The sequence below is a fragment of the Barbus barbus genome (genome assembly GCF_936440315.1).
Source record: "Barbus barbus genome assembly, chromosome: 41".
NCBI classification, from domain to species: Eukaryota; Metazoa; Chordata; class Actinopteri; order Cypriniformes; family Cyprinidae; genus Barbus; species Barbus barbus.
Window position 1 is genome coordinate 17,092,108 of NC_136719.1, and position 14,128 is coordinate 17,106,235.

Below are 14,128 nucleotides of genomic sequence, written 5' to 3' on the forward strand. Positions count from 1 at the left end.
AAAAACGACCCTGGCTCTGAACTTTTGAACGGTAGTGTGTTTTTGTAAAACAGATTTTTGAATTCTGATTCAATAAGCTGTATGCAAAGCTGTTGGGAAAAAAAATTATTCACATCATGTGTTTTGTCTTAATTATATAAGTAACAATGTCCAATTTGTGAATAAATTATGAACGAGTTCACAAAAGTCAAATTTTTTTCATTCGGGTCCTAAAGCCGATGTGTTTTGTATCCCACAGAAGAAATAAAGACGTACAAGTTTAGAACAGCATGAGGGGGAAATAATGACAGAATTTTAGATTTGCATGAACTATTCCTTTAGAGGAGTTGGGGAGAGAGCAAGAGAGAAGGACAACAGTCCCATGGGACTCAGCGGAGAGGTATTGTCATGTGTTTTTCTCAGTCAAGGTCGGCAGGAAATGTCAGAGCAGGTGTGTGTCTGTCAGTGAGTGGCCTGCCAGCACAGCCCCTGAGCTCCAGCACGCCATGCTGTGACACTGGAGCAGGACTCACACTCACACACACACACACACACACGTCTGGATCCTCATGCCCCGTAAAGCCATTGCGGGTCACATCCGGGCACAGCAAAGACTCACGTGCAGTCTTACGTATTGGGCACATATTGCATCTGATACTGCAACAAAGCAATTTTAGATTGCAATAACCCATGTGTTCACAACTGTTTACTGTTTTTAAAGGAGTATTTCACTCAAAAATGAAAATTCTGACATAAGTTACCCTCACCCTGTCTCAGTGTTTTTTATAAATGCAATGAGGCAGTGAGGTTCAGTATTGTTTTAAACTCCACTGACTTTCATTGTTTGGACAAAACCATTCTATCTTTTGTGTTCCACAGAAGACAGAAAGTCATACATGTTTTGAAAGACACAAGAATGCAAATTCTGTAATCATTCATTCAATTTGGGGTGAACTATCCCTTTAAGGTGTGTCTATATGAAACTTCAGTTTGAAAGCCAGTCTGATCTGTCAATCTTGTTTGAACTTTTGCGTGTGATCAGATCCCTGCTTGTTCATTCCATTGTGTTTTGGTGTTTTTCATGGTTATTGTTGCTTGGGCCGGGTCAAGAGGGTTTTTACGCAAGCTGAACTGATTTATACGCAGGTTTGAGAACAGGGCTGGGTGGCACAATCGTACCGCAGACATGCTTTGGCCAATTATGCAGTAAAACCTGTACATTCTGGCTGAACCTTTAGAAATGTACGATTATTTCAATACTGACAAGCATTTCTCAGATTCTGTGGCTTCAGTTGAGTAACAGCAATTCTCCATATGAGTCAACAAGCATAAATCACTCTGCCACGCTTTTATTTTCTACCCCATTCCAAACCATTTTGCAAGAAAAACAAAACAACTTTTATTTTAAAATTTTTTTCAATGCAATTTCAGTCACTATGATAATTAAAATGTTCCAGTTTGTTTGGAAGCACTAAATTAAAACTGGAAACCTGAATTGTTTTTTATTAGTTTTCCGTGCCGCTGTGGTTTGAAGAAGACTTAATCTCATTGGTGGATTAAACACTTACACCTTTTCTCTGCCATGTGACCCTATTTGTGGTCAGAGTATCTCTTTAAATGCAAGCTCCATTGTCACCTAATCGTTCCTGACAGCTTTGACTATCACACAGCCTGGGAGGCCTGACGGTTCATTCGGACGAGCTCTGTTGTTGCTGAACTTCCTTTTGAAGCCAGTAGATGGTGGTATTCATCTTCTGAGATGTACTCAGAGAGCCGTGGGAGGCCAGGTTGCCCTGTCTTTGTCTCTTTCCTTGTCTGATCTTACTTCTTTTAAACTTTCTCTGCCTTTTACCTCCTTGTATCGTACCGTGTGTTTTTGTTATGCTTGACACATCATTTTTTGCTCAACATCCAGTTGTTTCCATCTCCGCCACCCTCTGAGTAATTTAGAGGAGGGTCATCGAGCAAAAGGGTCACACCACAAATTCTTCACCTTTTTGAAGACTGCAAAACTGTTGATCCGCAACATGCAATAAGCATCTCGAGCTATTGAATGCAAGCCGTTGTGAGATGATAATGTCACCGGAATGTCACAATCTGTCTGCCGGTGGCGTGGCCGTCCTCTTTCAGTGTCATATTGTGCTTATGCCTAATCGACTAACCAGCAGCAAGCACATTTCCTGTTTAATTGTCAATGTACTATTACGTCTGTTAGCTAGTTTAATGTGAGAGATGTTGGCACAAAATTGTACACTTTGATTTTGTGTGTGTGTGTGTGTGTGTGTGAGATTATGGGTAGGTGGGCGTTTGAAGTGGAGAGGGAAGACACTCGTCAGGGTTATGGCAGTCGTAGCTGACAAGAAGGCTCTTCCTTCGTCTCCATAAACCCCGCATTGTGTGGTTTGGACACGAGTGCGGCATTGTTGCCACTGGTGCTGTTTTCATTTTGCTTCAATTAGCTAATTGGATGTGAAGGGTGGTAGTGTCTCTGAAAGTGAAGGACAAGGATCCAGCGTCGGGTTTAAGACCGCCTTTGTGTTTATCTATGAGCAAGATCGCAACGTGTTATTAGGATGTGCCACTGAGTCATGATAGGCTGCTATTAATTTGTGCTCCGTTTCCTTTAGATTTTCTTGAAATCGGATGTTTGGGGTTTTTTTCCTCAGGTTTTGTTATGAATTATATATATATATATATGTGTGTGTGTGTGTGTGTGTGTTAAGCCCTGCTCATTTGCAACTCGGAGACATTTTGCAAGGCCTGTCACCGAATGTCATCATTGACTGTAAAAGTAGAGAAAAAAAATGCCTCAAATTACAGGAAAGCAGCACTGCATTAAAGAACAAAGAGGATCGATGGCAGTACATTAAACTTTATACAATTGGGGGGGAATCAACTAATTAAAATTGATTACTCTTGCTTTGTAAAAGTGTTTCTGAATTAAATTATTGTATGAAAACATTTTGACCAATTGTGGAGCTGAGGAAGTATCCATTACTGGATTACTGCTGGAATATTTGCGGTGAGCCGAGCTAAGTACAGTTTTATTTTAATTTTTTTTTCCCTCTCACTGCCGAGTCCAGGGGCCACAGTTTCATCTTTCTGTCTCATACACACATATTTCACTCACCCCCCCCCGTAGAATGGCAAAAAACGTTTACTGTTTATTTCTTTAAGTGTTTTTATTTATTAAGCAATATTAAATTAAATTGACTCGTGACTTTTTTTGGGGGGCACAAAACAAAATCACATTAAATCAGCCATATGAACAATTCTGCTTTATAATTAAAACCTCTAGTATACACATTTCACACTTTTAAAAGATGTTTTTGTGAAGAATGTCCAAAATGACTGTAAAAAACCCTCAAGATGTGTAAGTCTAAGTTTACCCTTTTTGGGTTTTTTATTAAGCAGGTTGTCAATTCTGTGGCCATAGGAAAGGAGATTACATTAAATGAGCATCCCAAAACGGTCTTTTGGTCAAAAATATTTTTAGTATCTTTTAGCTATGTGAAAAAGTCTTATATCGAACACCTCGGTGAGCCGGCGAAGTGTGTCGGATGTGTAATTCCGGCACCACAGCCGCTTTGGCTCTCTCATTAGTGGAAACAAATGATCACATGTGAAAGCTGGACATATCTCCCAACAGTTAATAATAACGATTAAGATAAATTTGCCCCACATTAACAGAAATGTTTCCAGCAAATGCTCTGCTTTACCGTGTTCTATTGATTTACATGTTAAGAGGAAATATTTCAGGTCTGTAATCGAAAGTATTGAGTACTAGTTAGGCTAGTGTTACAGATTAGCCTGGGCTGAATGAGGCAAGTTGCTGGCAAACGTCTATGTTTAATGAGCACATATGCGTCTGTGTGTGTTCAAATGTGTCAGTGCCACCATAAACCTGTGAAAAGGCTGACTTTATCAATTTGTGTCTGCATTTTAATATTTGAATTTCTTAACATTTGGCTTAAATAATATTCTGGTTCATTAGAAGTTTTAAATTTATTCATGCACTCATAGTATTTCTTTCTATTATAATATGTTGATATATTTTAGTTTTGTTCTTTTCAGTCCCAGTCTCCGAAATGCATGATATGCTGTTGATAACTAATAATGTTTTACAGGATTTCCACAATCCTGGAAATATAATGGAAATTCATAAGTGTGATATATATTATTTTTTTTTTTTGCCTAATTCTGAAGTGTTTATTTAGCTGAAATTTGGCTTTGTGAGTTTATTTAAATCATCAAAAACAACTGGAACAGTCGTGAAAAAAATGTGAGAACCCTGGATTCTGAATCTTGTCCAGAAGACTTTAGTCATACTTCTTTTCAAACCTTTGTAGATCACATAACAACACTCTCAACTGTCCTTTTCTCTGCTATTGTATCCATTGTATTTTTTTGTTTTGTTTTGATGTTACAATTCGTTGTGACCTTTAAGTCGTCAAAGTTCAGAACATTCATAAAAAAATTGCCTCCACCGTGATTTGAATATCAGTACTGTAATCGCGGGTCTCTGCGCTCAATCCACTCGCAGCACATGGAAAATGTCTGTCGCTCTACTTTGTCATCAGTAATGGCTCTTTTTGCATATATCTATTTATCACGAATGTGACCTTTTGAAAGTGGATTTGGTTGCATAAGGAAGATGGGGAAAGGCATAACTGACTGAGATATTCCCTTTTCATGCACTTTTTTCAGTAGTTCATAGTCGTAAACAGACCACACAGTTATGCTGAAGACCGATCGGAGTGACTGCCAAGATTTTTGTGATTATGATGAGGGGCAGGCAAAACATTTTAAAGAGATAGTTCACCCAAAAATAAAAAATCTCTCATCGTTTACTCACACTCGTGTTGTTCCAAAGCGGTATGGATTTCTTTCTTCTTTGGAAAACAAAAGAAAATATTATGAAAAATGTCTCAAAAATGACTTTAATTCCTTGTATAAAAAATATTAGATGTAATTTTTTTTTTTTTTTTTTTTCAAAATATCTGCTTTGTTCTGCAGAAGAAACAGGTTTGAAATTGAATTTTTATTTTTAGGTGAACTACACTTTTAAGGGCAGCCATAGAAGATCAAATCTGATCTGAAAGCAAAAATGGGCTAAAACACTGCTTTATGAAGGATGGTATAGGTTTATTGATGTATGTAATGTCTGTGTCGTGTGGGTGTAGAGTTGATCAGTAAGAATTGATTTCATACTGCTGTTTTAGATGAAGTCTCGCTCTCTCATGCGCACACGGTTCAAGCTCGACTGTACTCAGTAGGCTCTCGTGGATAAAGGTCATTTAAAGCGGAAGTTGTCATAATTAGAAGGGCATTTAAAGATGTAATTATAAAAGATTAAAAACACCATTTTGTGCATCAACCCATCAGGAGTTGAAAGGAATCTGACTGCATGGAAACCAACGTTGCAATTTCAGAGAGTCGGAGCGCTTAAAGCATCCTAGATATCCGTCTATGTCATGGAAACATTCACGAGAGAGGTTAATTAATATAGAAAGTCAACTGCCATCTCTTTCTCCCTCTCTCTTCTTCTGAAACCATTGTTTTGTAGGAATCTGAGACCAACCTAACACAATTGGATCAGTGTCTATTAGGCCTTTATTATATCAGGGGTGCTTCTTCACAAATGTACAGGGCAATTTGAAATGAATTGATTCACGCTGAGACTGGATCCCCAGACCTGCTAATGATTTCCTTTTAGCTTCCTTTACCCTTTCCTTTTAAGTGCCAACTGATGGCCCCCACCTTCTGCTGCTGTGGATCTTGTCCTTTCTCACGGAGCAGTCATTACTGTCAACAGTCCTGTAGCCTAACATCAGAATCGTGTACAGTTAGACACGCATTTTGGTCTATAACTTCATTTCATGTCTTTACACGGCCCTCTTCAAAGTTTGTGCATGATTTGGGCCTGAGGTACCAAGAGGGAAAAGTCTTTGTTGGTTTTGTTTTATTTTCTAATATAAATAACCACCACAAAACTTTTCTAAATGCTGTTTGTTGCTACGCACAACTATTTTTTGCCTGATTATGCTTTCGACAAATGCATTGACAAAGAATTTGAAGAAATGTAATTTAATATTTTAATATTTAATTTTATTGCAAATTTATTTAGCTAATGAAAACTGGATCAAATCTGTTATCTACTACAAACAGTAAATTTGTGTTGTTGTTCAAGGTGTCTCTTGTGTTTGTGTGTGTGTGTGTGTGTGTGTGTGTTTTAATTAATATTATTAAAACGTCAAAAGTACACCAAAAGCTTGTACACTGTAAAAGTATTTGTTTTAAATATGCAATTAGACATTACTTAAAATATCTTGATACATCAAAAATGTTTGCCTATGTCAGATTTTGCCATATCACTATATTCACTTTTCACTACTGTATATTCTCCAAGTATAAAAGACCCTCTTGTTCTTCCATTTACATTATTTGAGTTTAAAACAATCATTTTACCAATTTTTTTTATTCAAAAAATATTAATAAATATAAATAGAAAATAAAATAATAAATTATATATATATTTACTTATGTAAAATTTATAATGTTATTTATTTTATTTTTTTGCACACAGTTTAAAGCACTTTTGGCATCTTTGGCCACTTTTGTGATGTTAAAATATTTTTTTTCCTCCGTCTACAACTGATTTAATCGTGTTTGGCTGAATATTTTATTTAAATGTGTGTTGCCTTGAGCAAAAACTTATTTCCCTGTTTGCTAAGGAAGTCTTCCTTCTCATATCTGCTAGTTAAATAGCAAATATCAAACTTCTTCTTTCATTTTTACAGGTTAGAATTTATTTCTTATGAGCTATGCTTTTAAAAAAGGAAAAATAAATCATCTGATCAGAATTCACTGGTTATTCTTAGAATGACATTTTTAGGGCAAGAGTAAGATTAATTCAAGTACACTTTTTGACATTAACGTGACTGTCAAAATGTGGGGATTTTATCTAAATTTGTCCTGCTCTACAGACCAGATATTGAACTTTTAACTTGTTTAACGGAGACTAACATGAAGAAAGCATCATACGAGGTTGGCTCAAAAAATTTGGCTTCCCTAATAGGACATTTATGTTTCCTTCCCGATCAATATCATCACCTCCTCCAAATTTAAGGCGAGCGTAAGGCAAAAGTGCTGTTAAAACTCGGTCCGATCCAAACTCAATAACCGACATGGCACGATTTGCAAGACCTTGTCCAGTCATCATGTTCACGGCAGGCATGTCTCCAGACATGACGCTTAATGTTGCTTGGCCCCTATGATTGAGTTTTCACCACTTTTTAGGTTGCACCTGACACTTGATCATTCATCTCATTTGTAAAGATTATTGGTTAGAACAGGGAGCACTTTCCGTGCATTAGCAATTTTAGCCTTACAAGAAACACTAGAAAATAATGGTTGATTAACAAAGAGTATTTACTGGTATTCAGCAAAGAAACACGCACCCACCTTTTTAATTTGAGTTAATATTTTGCTTGCCAAACCAAATGTGCCTTGTACTGACATGCAGCTCTCCCCCTTAAAAGCACAATCGCATGCTTGCTACCTTATACGACAACGAGGGTGATCTATACGTCAATAAGTAGACAAGACTAAAATCTGTGCAATGTGGTTATAATTGATTGAGATGTCTGGGTGGAACTTGCATAAAGCAGCCGTGTCATCTGCAAAGAAAAGCACTTTTCTTCTCCCTAAAGAACAGACGTAACACTCTTGAAAAATAAATGGACATCGCCCTCATTTGTTATCCCACTTTGATCCCATCTTTTAGAGGAGTGTTTACAAGAATGCCGTGCCCCTTCCATCCAAGTAAAAGCTAGTCTCAATCACAAAAAGGAGTCGTATTTCAAGCCGAGGAGCCACGATTTTGACCCCTTTGTCTTTATAATCTTAAATGAAACATCCCCGCACTTGTTTTGTTTTTTTTGTATGCTGGCGGTGACTCAATTGAGAATTTTCTTTTCCTGTAAAATGTGATTTACTGTACGCGTAATGTGCCTGACATCGTTTTTGTGCAGTGAATAAATAAATTGATGGTTTATGCAGTTTACGTGGTGTTTATAGAGTGGGGAAAGAGCATTTCTGGATTGTAAAAGGCTCTTATTGTGTCATTGTACAGCAACTCAAAAATCTCATTCATTCAGATACTGAAGACTGAACACTTCCCAGAACTGAGCTGAACTTGTTCATTTCAAGTGGGAGTGTTTTAGTGTGTTTGACTATGTGGAATTTGCCATTTTCTTGTCATTAAGTTTCTAGGTGACTAAATGTACTATGCTTTAAGCTTATATATAGCACGGTCAGAAATAATAGGTTTCCATGGCACAAATGAAACGAAAGTGAAAATTTAGGCCAAAAATGTGATTACTTTTTACAATGTTGTTTTTAATGATTCTTTGTTTTTTGTTTTTACATTTTAGGCCAAGTTATTTTTGCATAATGCAAAATATAAATGTGTTATTGAATTTATAGGTAAAAATTTAGCATATTGAGATTTTAATAAGTTAATTCCTTAAGTTTTAACAAACTATTGGTGTGAAACAATGGCATGTACAAACAGTTTTAAAATGGCAAAATAAACTGTTTGACAAATGGATAACATAAAGTGTATTTTTATTGATGGTTAGAAAAAAAAAACCCTTGTAAACATTAAATAAAGGTTAACTCCTGACACTAATATAGAGATCCAGAAATGTCCTTACCCTTTGGGTAACAGCTTTGCAAAGATCATGTTACCGTAAAACGTTGTCCCTGATGTGTTCTGAAACCAGGTGTGACTAAGGCTGCGTTCTTTGGAGACACTGACTCAGTTGTGTGTATATATATATATATTTGAAGACAAATGCGGCCTGCCTGCTTGCTTATTCCAATTATCGGAATCATAATCTCATGCCGTTCCCTAAATCGGCAGTGCCCCCCTTTTCGTCTTCCTTCTTCATCCAACAAAGTTAAAGTTGTTCCCCATAAATTTAAGCTGAAATCAATATGATGTGTTTTTGAAAGGAAAACCGGGTCCCCGACTCACTCTGTCTTGATTTGTCACCGCAGAATTACACAGCTGGCCCGACTATTACACATTCTTCTCAGCCTATTTTCAAAATCCAATCCTTTTGGATTGAAACAGGTCTTTAGTATATGCAATGCATTACCTAAAACGGATTACCACAGACAGCGCTCTCAATCACTTTTTATCTTTTGCCGCTTAAAGAAAAAGAACAGTAATCAAAACCTTTCAACCTATTAGAGGGATGACTTTTACAATTGAATCACAGGGACCACAGGTGCGATAACGAGGCGGCTCGGCTTTATCCTTGAGTGTGCGTTTCCCCCTATCTCCAGATGTTATTTCATGTTTATCTGTTCTTTAAAAGCACCACTTCAGAGCCCGCACTTCAAATTCATGCCATAATGGTGTTTGAGGAGGAGACCCTTTTTTAATTCTAGGAGAAGCAAGCTAAAGTGGCAGATCAAGGTGCATCTCGAAGGAAAACGCGATGGAATCGATGGGAGCAGCGCTGCACTTCCGACTACACGTGTTCTGATGATATTTAATTTTCTAGTGCATTAACACTCAGTCATTACAACATGCAGCCTAGGTGATTTGATCATAATGCATTTTCTTCTTTAAGAATCGCTGAAGTTTTTAGCCAGGTATTAGATACAGATGGGCACTTCAGCATTAAGTATAGATTTTCAGTCCCTGCTCACTTAAGGCTAGGAGTTTGTCTTAAAGAGGATAATGGCAAATTAAACTCCATACCCCATTTGTTCAGCAAACCTTGATGGGATAATTTTATAACTGCTGATTCACTCATTTCCTAGATTTATCTCTAAAGTGGTTTGGTGGTCTGGCCTCCATATACTTATTGGGAAGGGGAGGGCTATTTTATAAGTTCCTGTTGTTGGCTGATGATATACCTTGGGGAGTTGGAAATGTACAATAATTCAGCCGCCTTGCAAGAATTCCTGAGTCTTCCTCTCATTTCTAGTGAAGTTCATTTACTGATGACTTTCTATTATACTGATGAGCTCATTTCACGCTGCAAATGTAAGATGTCTTTGTTTTTTGCTCTCTTCGCAGATTGCCACGGCAGTCAAGTTTCTACAAAACCAGCAAGTTCGTCAAAGCCCCCTGGCAACCAGAAATGCGTTCTTGAAGAAAAAAGGTGAGCGCCATCAGCATGTTCCAGAACCTAATATAAAAACGTTACATTTTTACAGGCGGAATGGATACGAGATGGCGCAATTCCAAGACTTTGACCTTAAATTTAACCAGCTGAATGCTTTCGTTATTCATTTCAAACATGAGTGGAATCGACGTAGTAAAGAAAGCCGTGTTTTTGCAGTGTTAGGTTAAAAGGACAGTTCACCCCAAAATTAGAATCTTTTAAACATCCTTGTGTCGTTCCAAAATCTTATGACTTATTGTGTAGAATGCAAAGAAGAGAAGCTGTGAAGAATGTTCACGCTGCTCTCTTTTTACTTTCATTTACAATGAAAAGTAAAGGAGGACTGATGCTGTTGAGCTCCAAAATGGACACAAAAGCAGCATAAGTGAATCATTAAAGAAGTATGACTATATTTAAAGTCTTCTGAAACCCTATTATAAGTTTTTGTGACAAAATGGCAGAAATTTAAATTGTTATTCACTGAAAATTCCCTGTTATTCACTGTATATGACATGTTTGACAGAAGAAAGAAAGGTTTCGGGAGAGTAAATAATGACACAACTGTCATTTTTTTGGATGAACTAACCCTTTAAAGACAGCTTAGCTTTAGGAGCAGAATGTAGTCCAGTGGACTTTGGCCTAAGATGTTCATGGGATGAGATCATTCGCTTTTAAGGGTCAGAGGTCGAGGCCATTGTTGCATGCCCCGGAGGGTCAGGTAAGGGTCGATCGGCCTGCAGAGAGCTTGATCCTAGCTGTGTGGATAAATGACCTATCAGTTGGGACGCTTCTTTGGGATCCAGAAAATTAATATTGACAAACCCTCCTGCACTTTCAATGGAATTGTCAATTATGCTACCTCCCAGCATTTTAAAGCTTTTACTTAATTTAGCTGTTATCATAAATATTAAAGCACTGGAATGCATCGGAAAGTTTTATCGACCAGAGAAGTAACGTGTTGTGAGCATACATATGCATTCACTCTAAATTCAGAGCAGTTTAGGTATCAATCAATATGTGTGTTTGATGCATAACCCACCACTATCTCTCCTATAGCACAAACCCCTTTCAGATCAGATCACCGGCCTGAGTGTGTGCTGGATAGAAATCAATCCGTACGCTGTATTTTGATCTTTTTTCGAGAGATTTTTTTAAAAGCCAGCACTGAAAATGACATTGTGATGTTTTAGTGAATCACTTTGGGGGCGGCAGTGATGGAAATCGAGAAGCACAATGTAATCTGTCTCACTTTATAGCTTATTTGAGTGTTTTGCAAGCAGGTCTTAAAACTTTAAAATCAGTCACATAAAATAACGATCACTTCGGCGCTGAAATGCATATCATTTTTTAAAATAAAATATAGTCCTTCACAAAGGTCAGATTAGTTTTATCTTGACTACATTTAAGTTTAGCAAGGTCAGCACTGTCCTTTATAACGTGATAACTCATCTGTCTCTGCACGCTATTGATAATTGTAAATCTTAGCACAGCCGTGCTTATCTGACGTGGGTTTTTTTTTTTTTTTTTTTTAAATGACATTTGTTCTGTCGGGACTAATTAATGGTAAAGGCAGGTGGATTTGGCCTACGATGGTGCTAGTAGAGCAGCAGAGGAAAGCGAGCCTAATAGCTCCATGACCGGTGTAGGTAACTGGAGATAAAATCCATAGTTGCCGGCTGCTGTTGTTCACATCAGTGGCCTATTATGACGTCTCAATATCTTTAGCATTTTCCTCGGTCAGTGCTTCTCGTTAGCAGTAGATCGGCTTCATTTATAATTCACAGCTGGGTTATGCGGCTTAATATGCTGTACGTTTATGATGAAATGTGGTTCTTTCGAATGTGAATGTGAAATTGTATCCAGATCCAGGGATTTGCAGGTTTTGAGCGATATGCATTGTATTTGTGTTTTGTAGCAAGCGTGTTTAAAGGTTCACATGGATTTCTCAAAGGGGTCTACTGGTACATTAAGTATTAATATGCCAGCATGCCACTGTTTCATAATAAATCAACCCCCCATGCCAACTAAAAGTCAGTAGTGTTCAATGGGTCCCTATAATCCACATGAACACATCATTTCATTATGCTTTCGGAAACTATATACATTTATTTATTTATTTATAATAAATATGTTCAGAGACGGAGAGTTTGGAATGAATCGATGAACGAACGAATATATAAATAAATATAATAATTGATAATGCTATATTCATTATTAATAAAATTATATAAATAATACATTATTTAACTACGAATGAACAAATATATATAAATAAATATAATAATAAAACTCATACTTTTCTAATTACTTTTTAATTGCTATTTTTTATTATATTATTTTATTTTATCAGCGTAACAATTTGAGGGAATAAATTAACATGAATTTGAATATTTATTACTATTTGATGTGTCCTCTTTTTGCTTTAACGCTATTCAAGCTGCAAGAATTTCCCAAGTTCACAGACTTTTGGACCCTAGTGTGTTTGTATTATTTATCATTTTTACATACATGTATCTGTTTTATATGTGTGCATAATGTATATTTAGATTGACTTTGACCTCTCCGAACAGCGAAACCAGGTTGTAATGGGGAACACGGTGAACTCAGGACTATCATGGCAATGTGCCCCCAGGGTGTGTTTGAACATCAATAGATCTATAGCTGGAAGACTCGGCCTCGTGCCATTGCTATTCTAATTTGATGTTGTATTTTTTTATGCGGACATTTGGAGATCTTCAAACGAGGACACTATTTCCAGGTCACTAGCCTTTTAATTACCGACCCTTGTAACCGAGAGGTTATTGATAGAACTCAAAGCACACAGCTGTTTACAACCACAGCCGACGAGTTATCAACGCTTCAAGTTTCATTTCTTTCTTTTCCTCTGCTCGCTCATGCAATTTTGGGTGGGACGCAGCTGCTTACACCCTGAGGATGACTTTGCTGCGATATTGCCGCTTGTCACGTAGTTATGAAAATATGCTAAACATTGGAATAGACAACTATTCAATATCCTCAATGGACGTCCCCGATGGGACGATCAGACCATCAATCAGACGGCTTAATTAAGCCGGTATGATTTGGGAATGATTTGTGCGTATAGGTACAGTTCATAACGCCTGTTGTTAAGGACGGCTTTTGAATTAAAGTCACAATGACCCTTTTTTTTTAATTGTGGATCACAATCAGAAACCTTTTGTCAACATGCAAACGGTTTTTCGTTTTGCCTAGTCCCTCAAATGGCAGTGAAGCGCAGGCTTTAAAGTGAGCCGTCTGTAAATTTGCATGTGCTGGAAAATCGTCTTGTGTCAGCACGGAGCCATTTCTACTGAGCTTCACCTTCAACAATGTAATTATGTCACAATGTTGTATCACTCTGAAAGCAACTCGTGCAATTTGAAGGGTAGGAGGGAGACTAATCTAGAAGCAAAGTGCTGAGTAATCTTAAGACAATTTCTCCTTATTAAATTTCTCCTGAAATTTACCATTTTCCCAGTGCCCTGCTGAGCTCACAGAAGCAATTTTAACGTGCTGCTCTGTGTGTTGTTTCTGCAGTGTTTTCCGTGCCATTCCTGGAGTTTGCTCGAAAGTTTAATTTGATTAACATTGTTTATATTAAAGCGTGCCTTAAACACGCTAGCCGAAATGACGGATCTGTGGTTATGAAGGTGACCTTTTATTTTCAGTGTTTGTCTAATACCTATTAATTACGGCAAGGTCATTGTAATAACTGCTAAATGCAGGCACAAATTCTTCAATAGCAATTGTTGATGTACTCGTCTTGATTGTGTTTTTCTGTAATCCACACTGTAGTTTTTCAGTAAACTTCTTCTGCTTCGTTTTATCTTACACTGCATTTCATATGCAAATACAGCTTTTGCCACTGATAAATGCTTTACAACGGTTTTTCCCAATGTTTTTTTGTCTTGTATATGTATGGTACGCCCTCAGCCCTATCAGTAAGC

General features: G+C 37.3%; 1 protein-coding gene across 1 annotated transcript in view; it reads left to right on the forward strand.

Annotated features, from left to right (window-relative positions):
* LOC306860577 (peroxisomal membrane protein PEX14-like) overlaps positions 1 to 14,128 on the forward strand; it is a 72,598-nt gene that overhangs the window by 16,828 nt on the left and 41,642 nt on the right. Inside the window, exon 3 of the mRNA XM_079402339.1 lies at positions 10,076 to 10,160. Within this exon, the coding sequence (XP_079258465.1) occupies positions 10,076 to 10,160 (85 nt within the window). The remainder of the gene's footprint in view (positions 1 to 10,075; positions 10,161 to 14,128) is intronic.